This window comes from Chiloscyllium punctatum, chromosome 39 (assembly GCF_047496795.1).
Source record: "Chiloscyllium punctatum isolate Juve2018m chromosome 39, sChiPun1.3, whole genome shotgun sequence".
NCBI lineage: Eukaryota > Metazoa > Chordata > Chondrichthyes > Orectolobiformes > Hemiscylliidae > Chiloscyllium > Chiloscyllium punctatum.
The window spans coordinates 61,876,972-61,895,941 of NC_092777.1; the positions used below are offsets into that span (position 1 = coordinate 61,876,972).

Genomic DNA, 18,970 nt, shown 5'->3' on the forward strand with positions numbered 1-18,970 from the left:
TTTTATTTTAGCACAAGCTGACTTCCTTATCTCCTTTTCCTGAGCACTTTGTCTTGCAGGATAAAAAATTGATTAAAGACAGATTGTTAGAAGACAGTCTTTGGTTCAAATTGTCACCTTGCTAGGATACTTTAGTCAGGATATTCACTTGCTCAAGGGGGATGCAACAGGAGCAGGAGCACTCTCATAAGGTGTTAAGAGACTAGACCCTCTGGGATGTGTGGGAGCTTTCAAAGTGAAGGTGAGGGGATAGTAGGGAATGTATTTACCTTTAATTAACAGCCTCCTTGTTAAGATGATTTGGAGATGCCGGTGTTGGACTGGGGTGTACAAAGTTAAAAATCATACCATACCAGGTTATAATCCAACAGGTTTATTTGGGAAGCACTTGCTTTCAGTGCGCTGTTCCTTCATCAGGTGGTTCATCATGAAGAAGCAGCGCTCCGAAAGCTAGTGGTAGTGGATTATAACCTGGTCCAACTTGTCCATGCCGACCAATTTTTCCAAACTAAACTAGTCCCATTGGCCTGCGTTTGGCCGATATCACTCCAAACCTTCCCTATTCATGTACCTGACTAAATATCTTTTCGAGGTTATAACTGTAACTGCATCTATCATTTCCTCTGGCAGTTCATTCCACATACAAACCACTTTCTGTTTGAAACATGTGCCCTTCAGGTCCCTTTTAAATCCTTTTTCCTCTTACCTTAAACCAATGCCCTCTAGTTTTGAACTCTCCTACCCTAGGCAAAGACCTTTGCTATTCACCTTATCCATGTACCTCGTGTTTTTATAAACCTCTATGAGGTCATCCCTCAACCTCCTATGCTCCAGTGAAAGTCCTAGCCCAACCTTTTAACTCAAACCCTTTAGTCCCTGTAACATCCTTGTAAAACTTTTCTGTACCCTCGCCAATTTAATTAAAGAAACTCAGTTTCTGGAACTCATCATTGTAAGTCTAAGACAGTGAAAACATACAATTGGACATGTCAGGACCCGGGTGTAACATTTTCAGTCCTAGTTGTGACCCACGGAATATTGGAACTGGAGCAACAGTGCACTCTTCCCTTCTTGGTTGCATTGTTTTTCAATTTGTAAATTGGCAAACCCAGACAATTTGGTCCCCCCTTTAGAAATAGCTGTCAGGTTTATTGAAGGCTGAAATTAAGGGAATTTTTATGTGCTGAGAAACTTTGCAACCAGAGGACCTTTAAATCAGATGCAGTACCTTTAAGGTGGTTGCTTGGCAAAATTTCTGCATCCTAAGGATGCTAACTGGATCTCTGAAGTACTCTCTCTTCTCTCTCTGTAAAGCAGACTATTTAGAGAGCTCTTACCTCCTTATACTGATGTGATCCTGGAAAGGATGGACTGTGATTATTAAAAAAAACACCAAAAATTCACTCTACATAGGAGCCCAATGGGTTAATTTGTTTGATTATTTACATTAATTTAGAAATTTAATATTTAATAACTCAATATATAAATTCACACACAATACAAAGGTTGTGTAGCAAATGAAAAAGTAACTCTCACTAGAAAGGGTTAATTTTTCTGCTTTTTGCAAAGGTTTGTTCTACTCAATCTGCAAAAGGGGCGGAGCAAACATTTCATACACAATTCATTTCATTTCAATCTCAGTGTTTTCTTTCTGCTGCACGGTGACGGGAACTTCTGAATCATTTGAAACTTTTTTCCAAGTTTTGGTTTCTTTTTATGTACGCAAGTTTTTAAAACTATTCTTCCTTGAACGGATTTTCCAACTTCTGAACACGATGCTGTTTTAACAAAGACTCGACGGTTATTTGGTAAGATTTTGTTTCGGGGAATGTTCCACACTGGTAAGTCTTTGCACGTTTGTACAATATATTTATGATATGCGAATACACAGAGTCATACAGCATGCCATTCAGTCCAACCAATTCATGCCAACCATGTTCCCAAAAGAAACCAGTCCCACCTGCCTGCACATGGCCTATATCCCTCTAAACCTTTCATTTTCATGAACTTACCCAAATGTCTTTTAATCGTTGTAAATGTACCTGCATCCATGATATTTTCTGGCAGTTAATTCTACACACAAATCATTCTCTGTGTAGAAAATATTGCTGCTCCTGTCCTTTTTAAATCTTTCTCCTCTCACCTTAAAAAAAGCTCCCTAGTTTTGAACTCCCCACTTTAGGGAAATGATCGTTACTATTCACCTTATCTATGCCCCTCATCATTTTATAAACTTCTATAAGGTCACCCCTCAACCTCCTACACTCCAGTGACAAAAGTCCCAGTCTCTATAGTCTATTTTCATAATTCAAACCCTCCATTCCTGGCAACATCTCGGTAAATCTTTTCTGAACCCACTCCAGTTTAATACTATCCTTCCCTTAACAGGGCAAATGCAATTATCACCATTACTTCCTTCTAAAATCTCAGTATGTTTCTCATCCCAAACATACTGACCTTCTCCATCAAGCTAGCTTCGAACTTCTCCCTGGGAAATGTCAAGACCATCCCAATTCTGACTTTAAGAGGGGGTCAGTTAGTTCAGTTTGCTGGCCATCTGGTTTGTGGACGCAGAGTGATGCCAATGGGGTGGGTTCAATTTCCACACACATGACATAATGTCCTAACCAACCTCTACTGTACTTGAGATGTAGTGACTCTCAGGTTAAACAATGACCAGTCATTTCTCTCTAACGAGAGCAGGGCTATGGTCTGGTAAGACGGTGGTGACTTCACCTTTCACTTCTGGCTTTGCTTAATCAAAACTCTTCAAAGGTTTCTGCCCATTTAAACAAAATGTAAATACATTATTCTTCAACCAGCAGCTTATCTTCTCAATTATCCTGTAGCTGTGTGTGTGAAGTTGCTGTGTTAAACTTGGCCACCATGTATTTACAGTACAACAGACTACACCACCACACCCCACATTCCTGACGAAGAGCTGCTCAAATCGATGACTCTCCTGCCCCTCGGATGCTGCCTGACCAGCTGTGCTTTTCCAGTGCCACACATTTAGACTGGTGTATAGCATCTGCAGTACTCCTATACCCATTTAGAGTCAGAGTTGGGATGGCATTGATATTTCCCAGGGAAGGCTTGGAAGATAGCATGGCAGGGAAGGTGGAAATGCTTGGGGTGCAAAACACTGAGAATTTTAGAAGGAAGTGATGGAAGAGCTCATTGGATACAAAGTACCTGAGGAAGTAGTGAGGCTGCGAAATGGCCAGAATGAATACAAGCTTTTTTAAAATGTTCTTTCCCAATTGCTGTTTATGGATATTATCGGGTTAAAGTAAATGAATTTTTGTACAGTCATTATAGATGAAAGAGGCCAATTATGATTGTAGGTAGATTCCACTCTAATATCCTTTCTGTTTGATTTTTCAAGTTAGGATTTATTGCAAAACTGTATTTATTGGGTCACATGACGGGTCATATGCATTGAGAGCAGAAGGAGGCCATTCAGCCCTTTGACTCTGATGCAATTGTGAATTCTACTCCATAATCCTGCCTGCTCCTGATAACTTTTCACTTTCCTGTTAGTCAAGAATCTATCTATAATTGCCTTAAAAATATTCAATGACCCCACGTCTGCCACTGTCTGGGTTCCAAAGAACCACAAGCCCCAGAGAAAAAAATCCTCTTCATCCCTGACTTAAATGGAAACTCCTCATTTTTAAAATGTTCACTCTGAACAGTTCTAGTCCCTCACACAAGGGGAAACATCCTTCCGGCATCTGCCCTATGAAGTCTCCTCTGGATCTTATATATTCCACCCCTCATTCTTCAAAACTTCAGTGGCTACATGCCAAGCTTGCCTAATCTCTCTTTGTCAGATAAAAGCTCCCCCAGCCCCTCTCTCCATTTTCAAATATCAGTCAAATTAACCTTTGAACAGCACCTCGCGCATTTATATTCTTTCTTCAATAAGGAAACTGCAAATAGTCCTACAATGGTAGGGCCCTGGGGAGTGTTGCTGAACGAAGAGAGGTACAGGTGCATAGTTCCTTGAAAGTGGAGTCACAGTCAGACAGTGGTGAAGAAGGCTTTTGGCACGTCTGCCTTCATTGGTCAAGGCATTGAGTATAGTTCTTGGAAAGCCATGTTGAGGAGTTACAGGACATTGGTGAGGCCACTTATAGAATACTGCATACAATTCTGGTCAACCTACTTTTGGAAGGATGTTGTGAAACTTGAGTGGGTGCAGAAAAGATTTACAAGAATGTTACCGGGACTGGACGGTTTAATTTTAGGGAGAGGCTGAATAGACTGGTGCTTTATTTCCTGGAGTTTTGGAGGCTGAAGGGATAACCTTATAGAGGTTTATAAAATCAAGAGGGGCATAGATAGGATAAATACCCATGTTCCAAGGATGGGGAGATTAAGACAAGAGGGCATAGGTTTAGGGTGAGAGGGAAAAGATTTAAAAAGGACCTGAGGAGTAACTCTTTCACACAGATGGTGGTGCTAGAGGGAGTGGTGCAGGCTGGTACAAATTACAGCATTTAAAAGATGGGTATATGAATAGGAAGAGTTTAGAGGGATAAAGGCCAAATGCTGACAAACGGGGCTAGATTAATTTAGGATATCTGGTTGGCATGGACTAAACAGTCTATTTCTGTGCTGTTTGACTCTACTCCAGATATGGCCTCACCAATGCTCTGTACAATCTTGGCTAAATGTGAAATTAAAACAGAAAGAACTGGAGAAAGGCATTTGGTTTGGGAGGATCTGTGGAGAGAGGAATGGAGTTAAAGTTTTGAGTTCTGGTTGATTCTTCTTCAGAAGATCAGAACAGAACAGACCATTCCGCCGAAGTGGTGTCGGAGTGGAAACTCTCCAGTTTCTCTCCACAGATGCTGTCCGACCTGTTGAGTTTCTCCCGCATTCTGGTTTTACTTCAGGTTTCCAGCATCCACTCTTTATATATTTCATTTCCCTTTGCAAAAAAAAGACTCCATTTGCTTTCCTGTTCAGGTTCTGTATGTGCATAACCTCTTTCTGTGATTCATGGATGGAGATATTCTGAATTGACAGCTGGATTGTCTTGCAGAGGGGGTCAGTTAGTTCATTTTGCTGGCCAGCTGGTTTGTGATGCAAAGGGGGTCAGTTAGTTCAGTTTGCTGGCCAGCTGGTTTGTGGTGCAGAGGGGGTCAGTTAGTTCAGTTTGCTGGCCAGCTGGTTTGTGATGCAGAGGGGGTCAGTTAGTTCAGTTTGCTGGCCAGCTGGTTTGTGGTGCAGAGGGGGTCAGTTAGTTCAGTTTGCTGGCCAGCTGGTTTGTGATGCAGTGGGGGTCAGTTAGTTCAGTTTGCTGACCAGCTGGTTTGTGATGCAGAGTGATGCCAATAGGGTGTGCAATTTCCACACGCCTGAGCTCACCATGATGAAATCTCCTTACCAACCTCTCCCTGTACCTGAGATGTGGTGATTCTCAGGTTAAACCATGACCAGTCGTTTCTCTCTAATGAGGGAAGGCCTACGGTCTGGTAAGACTGTGGTGACTCAGAGTTCTGCAATCTCTGTCCATTTAGAGAATATCTAGCTTTTCTGGTCTTTCTGCCAAAGTGGACAAATGTACATTTGGCCATGTTATATTTTTGCCTCATTCATATAATTTATATCTATATCCCTTTAGGGTCTCTCTGTCCTCTTTACATCTTACTTTCATACTTAACATTGTATCATCAATAGACATACCAAATGTGCATTCAGTACCTTCATCTGATAGAGTCATAGAGATGTACAGCACGGAAACAGACCCTTCGGTCCAACTTGACCATGCCAAACAGATATCGCTATTCACTCAATGCCCACCTCCCAGCACCCGGCACATATCCCTCCAAACCCTTCCTATTCATATACCCATCTAAATGCCTTTTAAATGTTACAATTGTACCAGCCTCCAACATTTTCTCTGACAGCTCATTCCATACACGTACCACTCTCTGTGTGAAAAAGTTGCCCCTTAGCTCTCTTTTATATCTTTCCCCTCTCACCCTAAACCTATGTCCTCTAGTTTTGGACTCCCCCACCCCAGGGAAAAGACTTTGTCTGTTTATCTTATCCATGCCCCTCATGATTTTATAAACCTCTATAAGGTCACCCCTCAGCCTCCAACGCTGCAGGGAAAATAGCCCCAGCCGATTCAATCTCTCCCTATAGCTCAAATTCTCCAACCCTGGCAACATCCTTAGAAATCTTTTCTGAACCCTTTCAAGTTTTACAACATCTTTCTGATAAGAAGCAGACCAGAATTGTGTATAATATTCCAACAGTGGCCTAACCAATGTCCTGTACAGCCGCAACATGACCTCCCAACTCCTGTACTCAATACTCTGACCAATAAAGGAAAGCATACCAAATGCCTTCTTCACTATCCTATCTACCTGCGACTCCACTTTCAAGGAGCTATGAACCTGCACTCCAAGGTCTCTTGTTCATCAACACTCCCTAGGATCTTATCATTAAGAGAATAAGTCCTGCTGAGATTTGCTTTCCCAAAATTCAGCAACTCGCATTTATCTAAATTAAACTCCATCTGCCACTCCTCAGGCCATTGGCCCATCTGATCAAGATCCTGTTGTAATCCGAGGTAACCTTGTCCACTACACCTCCAATTTTGGTGTCATCTGCAAACTTACTAACTGTACCTCTTATGCTCACATCCAAATCATTTATATAGATTATGAAAAGTAGTGGACCCAGCATCAATCCTTGAGGCACTCCACTGGTCACAGGTCTCCAGTCGGAAAAACAACCCTCCACCACCACCCTTTGACCCAGTTCTATGTCCAAATGGCTAGTTCTCCCTGTATTCCAAGAGATCTAACCTTACTAACCAGTCTCCCATGGGGAACTTTGTCGAACGCCTTACTGAAGTCCATATAGATCACATCTACCATTCTGCCCTCATCAATCCTCTTTGTTACTACTTCAAAACTCAATCAAGTTTGTGAGACACGATTTCCCACGCACAAAGCCATGTTGACTCTCCCTAATCAGTCTTAGCCTTTCCAAATACATGTACATCCTGTCCTTCAGGATTCTCTCCAATAACTTGCCCACCACCGACATCAGGCTCACTGGTCTATAGTTCCCTGGCTTGTCCTTACCATCTTTCTTGAACAGTGGCACCATGTTAGCCAACCTCCAGTCTTCCAGCATCTCATCTGTCACTATTGATGATACAAATATCTCAGTAAGAGGCCATCTGAGTTAATAAGAAAGGCTGTAAATAATTGAGGCCCCTCACAGTCTCTGACACACCACTAGTCACATCCTATCAACTTGAAAATGATCCATTTATACGGACACACCGTTTCCTGTTAACTAACCAAACCTCTATCCAAGTTAACATGGTATCCCTTACAACATCACAGATTTTGCATAGTAACCTTTGACCTGACACTTTGCCAAATGCCTTTTGGAAATCTACATTTCTTTTATTTCCAATACTTGTTACTTTCTCAAAGAACTCCAATAAATTAATCAAACATGATTTTCCTTTCATAAAAACCATGTTGACTCTGCCTGATTTCATTAAGCTTTTCTAAGTGTCCCACTGTAATGACTTAAATAATAAATTCCAGCATTTTCCCTATGACAGATGTTAAGATTTCTGGTCTGTAGTTTCCTGCTTTCTATCTCCCTCCTTTCTTGAGTAGAAGAGCTGAATCCACTATTTTCCAATCAGTTGGTTACTTTTCATTATAAGGGGAATTTTGAAAAAATTAAAACCTATCATCTGTATCTATCATCTCAGCAGCCTTTGTTTTAACACCCCAGGATGAACACCATCAGGATTTTAGGTGATTGGAAAAATAAGAATGGGTAAGTACATTTGTGAATCACTTGTTCATTTTCTGAGCTTCAGATCTGTAAGCACATTTTTCACAAAATTAACAACTGTAGAAGTATGGATAGGATATATTTTCATTTACAACAGGCTGCAGGAGGGTAAGGTGCTCAGAATGCGTCATGCAGAAAACTCATGATCTGATGGAAAACACCTTTCAGCCTGTTAAAGAGGAGATTTTTCTATCTGTGAACATTTAGGAGATCTGACCTGAGATGAGCTCGATATATTTCTGTCCATTTCCTTTGTAACCATTTGTTACCATGCTTATCTGCTGCTGAAATTCTCATCCAAGCAATTTGTTGCCTTTAGTTTTGACTAATCCAATGCACTGTTGGCTGGTTTTCCACAGTCCACTACCGTAAATCTGTTGTTATTCAAACCTTTGCTACTGGAATCTTAACTCTCACTAAATCCCATTCACCTTTCACCTCAGTGCTCACTGACCTACAATGGTTCCCATTCAGATAGTATCTTGATTTTAAAATTCTCACTTGTGTTTTCAAATCTCTCCATGGTCTCGCCCTTCCTTACCTTTGTAATCTCCTATAGCCCTCCAAATATTTAGTTGATGTCTTTCTCGAACCAGGATCTGAGTTACTCCTCTGATGGCAACTGTGCCTTCAGTTCCCTGAACCCAAAGTTCTGTAATTCCCTCACTAGAGTTCTCCACCTTGTTTTCCTCCTTTAAGACACTGCTTAAAGCTCTTCTGAACTGACACACTTTTTGATTAAACCATCGGTCACCTAATATTTCTGAGCTGAAAATGTGTTGCTGGAAAAGCGCAGCAGGTCAGTCAGCATCCAAGGAGCAGGAGAATTGACGTTTCGGGCATGAGCCCTTCTTCACCCTCACCTTAACCTCCTTCCACCTATCGCATTTCCAACGCCCCTCCCCCAAGTCCCTCCTCCCTACCTTTTATCTTAGCCTGCTTGGCACACTTTCCTCATTCCTGAAGAAGGGCTCATGCAACTGATCTCCAGCATCTGCGGTCCTCACTTCCACCGAATATTTCTGACTTGTTTCTGTGTCATATTTTGTTTAATCATGACACCATGGTAACATAAGCTATTGTAATATTTCAAATATTCAGCACTACAATTACCAGGTAAACATTGTTTCTTTTGTACAATTGTTATATTAACAGTGAAAACTTATTTTGATTAAATACTGTTAATTTAAAATAATTTGAAATAAATAAAGCTCTTTATTTCTTCGAGAAATGCCCAGAAAAAGGAACTTCTTTGAATGGGACAGAAGCAACTTCCAATGTACTGGAAGAAAAGTTCACAGGGTACAATCAATGTAACCCTCATCCCTTTGACGAAGAAAATGCAGAACTTAAATATGTAAAAGGAAAAGTACTTCCACCAGAAACTGGTAGCAAAAGTTTAATTATTCCATGTCATGAGTTTAAATCATTTCAGCTGGCTACAAAGAGAGATGCATTCGAGCAGGAAATAAAATTTGCAAAGGAGGTTATTAAGTTTGCTGCTGCATGTATGAACTGCAGAAGCAATGGGACGATTCATTTCGGAATTGAGGATAGTAACGAGTATGCACATGGAGAGATAGTGGGCATGCCTGTCCAAAATAAAGAACTCTTTGTTAATGCACGAGACATGTACATTAAATGGTGCTTTTTGAAGAAGTATCATGCGCATGCTGAACGTTCAGTTCGTCCTCTGAGATTTGTTGAAGTGATTAGTGATGGAATTGGAGAACAACGTTTTGGTATTGAAGTTGATATTGTTCCATCACTGTCAGTGGTGAAGGGGACATTTTGTACAGTGCAACTTCCTGATCTTGGCAAGTCTGAAAAAGGAGCTCTGAGATATTTTCATCACTCAGTCTACAAAAGAGAAGGAGCTTCTTCAATCCGCATTCCTTCAGGAACAATTCAACATATACCCGAGTATATACGTGATCGAGATTTTGAAAGAGAAAAGGCAGAACGTGATGAAGAGCTTTCCAAAGATGATGTATACAGGAAACTGTCTGAACTGTTCACAAGAATAAAGCAACATATGGATAATGAAGTGAAGTATATTCTAGTCACTGACAGCTGCAGAGAGGAAGATTTAGAGAATCTCAGCTTTTTGCTACGAATGAGGTTTTTCTCTGTTTTAGATTTTGACCCCAGTGGTAAGATACATGGCTTGTATAATTCAGATTGCAAGGCCAGGTCTTTTTCCTTAGATGAATGCTTCACTGAGAGTAATTCATTGGCTGACTGTGCGATGAAGGATTCCTTTCAGCTCACCAGCTGGATATTTTGCAATGGGTAAAGCCATAGTGATTGACAAAAACCTTCTGATGCAAACACCTGGACGGAAGCAAGAGGGAAGCACCTGGTAGATATGATATCACAACTCTGCACTGCAATCCCTGAGCCATTTGAGGTACTTTTTCTTTGGCTGTCAGCAGCAGATCAGCTAGTAGCACAGGCATTTCATGAATTCTATGCTAGAATGCATGCTAAAAATCACAAAGTGCATTGTGCAAAACAGAGAATATTATAATAGCTGGACAAGTCTTTTGGACAATACATGTAATAGAGACACACTTAATAACCTGAGTATTGTAGGAACAAAACTTAGTTATTTAGATAATATGATTCAGACTATACAATCTTCACAACAGTTGCAACATGATGATTCAGAATATGAAGATTTGCTGCCTTGCATTGAAGTACTGAGATCAAATGAATACAGCTGTTTAGAAGTTAATGTAGATGATGAAGATTGGAAGAAAGAAATCAGAGCCAAGGAAATGCATTTTTACAAGGGTGGAAAAGTCACCTGGATGATTTTTTGGCTTGCTGAAAACAGACTTTGTAGTAACATTATAAAAAGTGATGCATATCAACAAGTTCATAATCATTTGAATCAAGTGTTAGGGAGAGCAAATTCAAAGAAACCAGTGATCACTTTGACAATAAGTCACCAACCTGGCAGTGGAGGGAGTACTGTGGCTCGTTACATCCTGTGGGACTTCAGAAAGAGACTGAAATGTGCAATCGTCAACACTTCAAGCAATGTAACATCAGTCTGTGCTAAGGCAAAACAATTACAGAACAATGAAAGGACTGACAAGAGGTTACCAGTTCTTCTGCTTGTTGAAGATTGTGATGAGGAATACATTGATGATTTGAAAATCAATCTAGGACAAACATTTGCTACTTGTTCTTCAAAACCAAGCTTCATTCTACTGCGTTGCAAGAGAGCTATATTATCAGAAACATTTGCCAATGCATCTGACACTGTGCATGTTAATTATAAATTATCAGACAAAGAGAAAATGTTGTTCAACAGTAAACTGAAAGAACTCAAAGTGCAGTACGATGAAGATTCCATCCTTACATTTGTTCTAATGAGCAAAGAATATGAACAAAATTATCTTCAACAATCTGTGAAGAAATTGCTGACCAGTATTAATCAGACATCTGATGTCCTTAATCTAATTGGAAGTCTTGCTTTGCTAAATCATTATGTGGAAGATTCATACATTACAGAATCTCAGTGGGAGAAAATCATAAAACGACATGCACACTGTGAACACTCACAGCTCCATTCTTTAGAGAGCACACTGAGAAAAGCAGCAGGGTGTCTGCTCTCTTGTTTGTATGAGCCTGAAGCAGAACGCCAGTATATTTGGATAATACATCGTAAAGTTGCAGAAGAAATACTTAATCAGCTGATGGTCCCAGATTGTTATGAAACTTCTTGAGTGGAATGTATTTTTCAAATACGAGTCCTCTAAACATGTAGAGAAATTTATTAGGCAAACGTTTGTCCAAAGAAAAGACAGCACAGATAAAGTCAAGCTTTCATTCCCTCCTCTTATTGCACATATATGTGAAAAAGAGGGTAAAATTAAGGCTGAAGAAGTTCTGGAAAAAGCTTGTGAATGTTTTGCTCAGGACGCTTTTGTGGCTCAGCAATTTGCTCGATTTTTATGTTGTGAGAAAAAGTTTATAAAAGCTGAGACATGGGTGAAAAAGGCTCACTCATTACAACCATCCAATTCTTATATTTTTCATACAGAAGGTCAAATATATTGGAGGTGGTGTAAGTCATTCAACCCTGTGGCACAGCAAAACGAACAACAGCCCTCTGCACAAAGGTTTTGAAATCCACTTGAGCTCGCACTAAAGGCAATTGATGCTTTCCAGAATTCTCAAGAAATGGCCAAGGCAGAGTCTGACTGGAATAATGCAGGCTATTTCAGTGAAGTTGAAGTTGGGTGTTATGTTGTGCAACGTTTGCCTTGGCTTGACACATTTAAAAGCAAGAATGGATGCCACATGAACCTGATAAAATATTTACTGACAGATTGGATCCTGGAAGAAGTAGACACAGTCTGGCACAAGTTCCATCAAAAACTAAAAGGACTGCACAACAACATTTGCAAAGCAATGGAATCAGTTTATGAACGCATGGCCTACTTCTATCCTGACAAACACACTGAAGAGAAACATTTTGACCTGTTAAGAAAAAGTGAAGAATTCTTATTTTTCTTCTGTTTCTTTGAAGATTCCAGAGACCAGCTGTTGAAACAAGAAAACATGGAACATCTAACACCAATTTTAAAACCCCATGAAATTTTTCATCTGGGAGGTGGGTGACTCACTAAATGTTTTTCTTTAGCCCCTGGAACGTTAATTAAAATAATACAGTTGTGCACTAATAAATGTGATGAAACTGAGCTGAGCAACTACATCTTATCACAGATTGCCTTGGCTATCCACCCCTACAAATACACTCCTTCTGAAGACAAGATTAGTGGTTAGCACTGGTTAGCAGTGGTTAGCACTGCAGCCTCACAGTGCCAGAGACCCGGGTTCAATTCCCGCCTCAGGCGACTGACTGTGTGGAGTTTGCACATTCTCCCCGTGTCTGCGTGGGTTTCCTCCGGGTGCTCCGGTTTCCTCCCACAGTCCAAAGATGTGCAGGTCAGGTGAATTGGCCATGCTAAATTGCCCGTAGTGTTAGGTAAGGGGTAGATGTAGGGGTATGGGTGGGTTGCGCTTCGGCGGGGCACTGTGGACTTGTTGAGCCGAAGGGCCTGTTTCCACACTGTAAGTAATCTAATCTAAAGATTTCTGAAGAGGGACTTTGTGACCTGAGCCATACCCTGTGTGCACTGAGTGCTCTAGGTCAATGTCCTGTCCCATACTTCATACAGGTCCTATTGTACTGGCCAGAAGCTGAAGCTGATGACTCAGGAGAAGAAAGCAATACATGTTTAATTGATGCATTAAACGTTTTGGACAACATGTACAATGCCAAAATAAAGGATGTGAGAGAAAATCTACTCACCCTCATTTTTTCCTAGGGGCCGGAAATGGCTTTCTGCGGTTTGTCCACAACACATACCTCGGAGGTGGTAACCCATGGGAAGTGAATCCAAACAAGCTACAACGCATTGAGGGCTGGACAGAAGGCAACCAGCTTTTTGTCCAAGGGCACTGCCAAGAAAGTAAGATACGAATCCACTCTGGCCCCAAATGTTTGGTACCACCTGGGAGCACAAGTGCTTCATTCTATTTAGGATTTACATTGCGAGGCTGTGTTGCTTATGACATTCAGTTTGAATGAATAATTTGCATTGGTTAACTTGCCTTATGGGGTTAATGGTACTCAATGCTGTACAGGCACCATTTATTATTGAATAATGTAATGGAAAGCTCACATTATGGTAGTACAAAATATAAGTCGGTGGCTCAGTGGTTAGCACTGCTGCCTCATAGCACCAGGGTCCCAAGTTCAATTCCAGCCTTGGGTGGCTGTCTGTGTAGAGTTTACACGTTCTCCCTGTGTCTTGCGTGGGTTTCCTCTGGATACTCCAGTTTCCTCCCACAGTCCAAAGATGTGCAGGTCAAGTGAATTGGCCATGCTAAATTGCCCATAGTGTTAGAAGCATTAGTCAGAGGGAAACAGGTCTGGGTGGGTTTCTCTTCTGAGGGTCGGTGTGGACTGGGTGGGCTGAAGATCCTGTTTCCACACTGTATGGAATCTAATCTAATTTAATAATGCAAATTGTGAGCAATGTAAGTTTAAATTTAATGAAGGATGGGATGGGGTAGACTTCTTCCAGTAGCCAAGTAGATGAGAATAAGGGGACTGTCAAAATGAGATTGAGTATATGAGATGTGTAATACAGAGAAGGGGAAAGCTCTTCACTCAGAAATTTATATGCCTGTGAAATTCAATTCCAGATTCAATAGCTAGGTAGAAATGATGCGGCAGGGTGGCACAGTGGTTAGCACTGCTGCCTCACAGCGCCAGAGACCCGGGTTCAATTCTCGCCTCAGGCGACTAACTGTGTGGAGTTTGCACGTTCTCCCCGTGTCTGCGTGGGTTTCCTCCGGGTGCTCCGGTTTCCACCCACAGTCCAAAGATGTGCAGGCCAGGTGAATTGGCTATGCTAAATTGCCCGTAGTGTTAGGTAAGGGGTAAATGAATGTGTGGGTTGCGCTTCGGCGTGGCGGTGTGGACTTGTTGGGCCGAAGGGCCTGTTTCCACACTGTAAGTAATCTAATCTAGTAAGTAATCTAATTACCTTAGATAGATGGTTGAAGGGGTATGGGAACAGAGTGATAAATGTGATTTATATAATTCATTTCTATGGAAGGTAAATTCTGTCACAGACTGATTGGACTACTGGCTCGTTTCTGTGTTATTGCATTTCTATGTCTAACGATGCATGTAACCTGAAATTACCATTTGGCTCACTGAGCCCAGTGCTGACAGACAAGCAGTTGCAGCACTATTCAGCATATCATCTCACTTAAATGAAACTAGATGTTTTGATAAAACTTGTTATTGAGGAGCTATAGGTTCATGACTGGACTTAGAAGTTAAAAAAGAGAGCTTCTTCTGTTGATCTGGTGATGATAGACAATACTGGTTTGCACTCTTCTAATCGTATTGACATGTAAGTGTGAATGGTTGATGGGTTGTTTCCGGATATGTCTTTGCCTGTTTTGTTGGTATTACTGTGGTAAACAAATAATCATTCTATCCTAATGCAAAGACAACATTCATGAGTAATAACCCAACGATGGCCTATACTGTAAAATGAGAGAATGTCTATTATTCTTGTAATCAGTCACCCACAGAAGCATGGATACAAAACTTATCTGACTGACCCTTAACAGACACTGAAAAAACCATGTTAGTAAGAGGATTAAATTACATTTCCAGGATGCAGACAAGAAAGACTTCTTAGCAGCCTTAGAAACAACACTGAAAGGCAATGAACTCACAGAAGAAACTCAGCAAACCATTAGACAGACAGTCCCACCAACATTAAGCAGGAAAAAGAAGGAAACACACTCAATACACAAGAAAGGGAAGCACTAGAAAGACTAAAAAAAGATTAAAAAATCTTTATCCTACCTACAGACAAAGGATGCTTAACATAATTTTAGACCGAACAGACTACATTGAGAAAACGAACACACTGCTTGCAGATACCGACACTTTCCAACAGGTGGCGATAGACCTGACCCCCACAATTAGAGAACCGAATCACAGTCCTAATAGAGTCATAGAGATGTACAGCATGGAAACAGACCCTTTGGTCCAACCCGTCCATGCCGACCAGATATCCCAACCCAACCCAATCTAGTCCCACTTGCAAGCATCTGGCCCATATCCCTCCAAACCCTTCCTATTCATATACCCATCCAGATGCCTCTTAAATGTTGCAATTGTACCAACCACCACCACTTCCTCTGGCAGCTCATTCCTTTTACGTACCACCCTCTGTGTGAAAAAGTTGCCCCGTAGGTCTCTTTTATATCTTTCCCCTCTCACCCTAAACCCATGCCCTCTAGTTCTGGACTCCCTGACCCCAGGGGAAAGACTTTGTCTATTTACCCTATCCATGCCCCTCATAATTTTGTAAACCTCTACTCAAACAACTTCAGAAATCTGGAGGATTCCTGAACACCAGCAAAGACACCAGGATAGAAGAGGATGAAATAAGGGTCACCAAACCCCAAACACCACCTACTTCATCAGCAAGACAACATTGTCTAGCTAATGGACCTATGCTTTAACACCCACTTCACCTTCAACAGCAAAACCTACAAACAAACCAACAGAACACCCATGCGATCTCCGATATCAGGGTCCTTAGCAGAGGCAGTAATGCAGAGACTCAAACAAACAGCTCTGCCAACCATCCAACCCAAACTTTGGGTCCGCTATGTGGATGACACCTTTTTCATCAGTAAACAAAATAAATTAGAGGAAACCTTCAAGACCATCAATAATACTGGCGTAAAATTCACAAAAGAGGAGGAAAACATCAGGAAGGGCTTTTACTCGAAACATTGATTTTCCTGCTCCTTGGATGCTGCCTGACATGCTGTGTTTTTCCAGCATCACTCTAATCTTAACAAACGGACATGACCCACTCTCACTGGTATCCTTACATATAGATGTGGAAGGACACCACTTTTGACTGGGACAACACATCCATCCTAGGACAAGCCAAACAGAGACACACACGGGAATTGCTAGAAGCATGGTATTCCAACTGGAACTCTATCAACAAGCACAATGACTTGGACCCCAATTAACACCATCTGAGAAAAAGCAGAGGAAATGACATCACCACAGGAAATTACATCACCAACCCAAGGAAACCTTAACGTATAAATAGAATGCAGGTCACTAACACCAGTGCTTCACCGGAGGCTCACTAACGATGTTACCTAGTATGGTGATGAAATGTATGAAAATGAACCTTCTGGTTCAGTGAGCACACCTACATTCACACAAAAGCCCTATCACACCCACTAAGTAATAAGGCTTGTCAGTTACCTTGTAGTTACGCAGAAGAATGTAGGCATTTCCTTGCTTTTTGAAGAAAAATTTAAAGCCAGAGAGAATGTTAACTGCATTTACAAACTCCTTGTCTTTTTTCTCCTCTTGGTTTGAGGAAATTAATTTTTATAAAATTATATTTCCCAACTAGATTATGAAAAGTGTTAACATTTTAAAATTGTTTTTATTGTCAATATACTTTAACTACACTCTATTTTATTCCACACTATAGTTTAGCAATGATTAATGAACTTTGCTAGGTTAGAAACAAAAGAAATATGTGAATTTCTAAAATATATGAATTGTTTTGGAATCTTATATTTAGTAATCAAACTTAAAATGCTGGTTAGTGTCTTATGATTAAAATCTGTATTGATTATTCTACATTGTAGATGGTTTCCACTTCATATCACTTTAAGAATAACTTTTTTTGGGATATATGGAAATTTGAATGCTTAAGTTTTTCAATTATTGGTGTGCTAGTTGTACCTGAAACATTTTGCAAATTGAGATCATTTTAAATTGGTTGTATGGAAACACATAGTATAATTTATATCAAAAGACATTCATTCTATAGTAGGTAATTGGTTTTTGGTCATACTGGAACAACAAAGAGATAAAAATAAGGTTGCAACTGTTACAAACAAACTCTGTTGAAATGAAACATGTGTCATCATTGAATTGTCACTATTTTGTTTATATCTCCATGATATTAATACTCCAGCATGAAGGGTAATTTGTTTCAGTTTATGTTCTTATTTATGTCTAAAGTGAACAATACAAAATTACAATTGCCTCATGCAACTCAGGAATAACAATCACCCATGCTGAAAAATTTCACAAATTATGTTACAAAACGACTTTTTGCTTTCTTGTGAAGAACAATGAGGTAATATTTTGACTAAATGATTGACTATTACAGATTAAATATGACGTAATTGTGAATCTAAAATGACCAATCATTTTCTATAAATTTAATAAGTTTCCCACTTAACTTTTAAATCAATTGATAGATAACTTGCATTATTCTGGCAAGAATTGTTTACAAGAAAATTCGACATCTTGTTTCTTAATTGTTTCTCTGAAACTTCAATCTTTTAACCACCAATAATAATTCAAGTTTTCTTTTGAATACTTATTCAGTTACCAGATGATGGATTAAGAAACGTTTCACTCTGCAAAAAAGGAGATAAATAGATATCATTAAAATGCAGTTATTTTGAACAATGTATTAATAGGCAAGAAATGGGAGTAATATGGGATAATATTAAATATTAAGAAGTATTACTCCATTTTTATTATCGCACAGATTCCATATACAAACAGAAAAACAAGACCAATTGCAAGTGAATCAAATAGAAATGTAGTACTACATTCAGATTTCAGTCTTGAATGAAGTTTGGTAATAATAAGACCATAAGACATAGGAGTGGAAGTAAGGCCATTCGGCCCATCGAGTCCACTCCGCCATTCAATCATGGCTGATGCGCATTTCAGCTCCACTTGCCAGCATTCTCCCCGTAGCCCTTAATTCCTCTAGACAACAAGAACCTATCAATCTCGGCCTTGAAGACATTTAGCGTCCCGGCTTCCACTGCACTCCGTGGCAATGAATTCCACAGGCCCACCACTCTCTGGCTGAAGAAATGTCTCCGCATTTCCGTTCTGAAATGACCCCCTCTAATTCTAAGGCTGTGTCCACGGGTCCTAGTCTCCTCGCCTAACAGAAACAATTTTCTAGCATCCACCTTTTCAAAGCCATGTATTATTTTGTACGTCTCTATTAGATCTCCCCTTAATCTTCTAAACTCCAACGAATACAATCCCAGTATCCTCAGCCGTTCCTCATATGCTAGACCTGTCATTCCAGGGATCATCCGTGTGAATCTCCGCTGGACACGTTCCAGTGCCAGTATGTCCTTCCTGAGGTGTGGGGACCAAAACTGGACACAGTACTCCAAATGGGGCCTAACCAGAGCTTTATAAAGTCTTAGTAGTACATCTCTGCTTTTATATTCCAACCCTCTTGAGATAAGAGACAACATTGCATTCGCAATAAGTAAGTAAAGACACCATAATCTCAGAGGATCAGAGGGCTGCTCTCTCCTTAGAGGGAGATGACTGGCTGGTGATTTAACCTGAGGTCACCATGCCTCAGGCAAGGGCCTAGGTTGAGAAAGCAGGATCTTAATGATAACCACAGCTGGTAAGGAAATTGATCCCATGCCATTGGCATCATTCTGCATCACAAACCAGCTGTCTGGCCAACTGAAC

The 18,970-nt window shown here is 40.5% G+C and overlaps 1 protein-coding gene and 1 pseudogene across 1 annotated transcript in view; one reads left to right on the forward strand and one right to left on the reverse strand.

The window, feature by feature from the left end:
- The first annotated feature begins 7,826 nt into the window (after positions 1-7,826).
- On the forward strand, positions 7,827-16,751 carry LOC140463780 (sterile alpha motif domain-containing protein 9-like; annotated as a pseudogene).
- Positions 16,752-17,156: 405 nt separating this feature from the next.
- Positions 17,157-18,970, reverse strand: part of LOC140464139 (sodium-coupled monocarboxylate transporter 1-like) — a 68,787-nt gene continuing 66,973 nt past the window's right edge. The window contains exon 18 of the mRNA XM_072558904.1: positions 17,157-17,871. Coding sequence (XP_072415005.1) covers positions 17,836-17,871 — 36 coding nt within the window. The 3' untranslated portion in view covers positions 17,157-17,835. The remainder of the gene's footprint in view (positions 17,872-18,970) is intronic.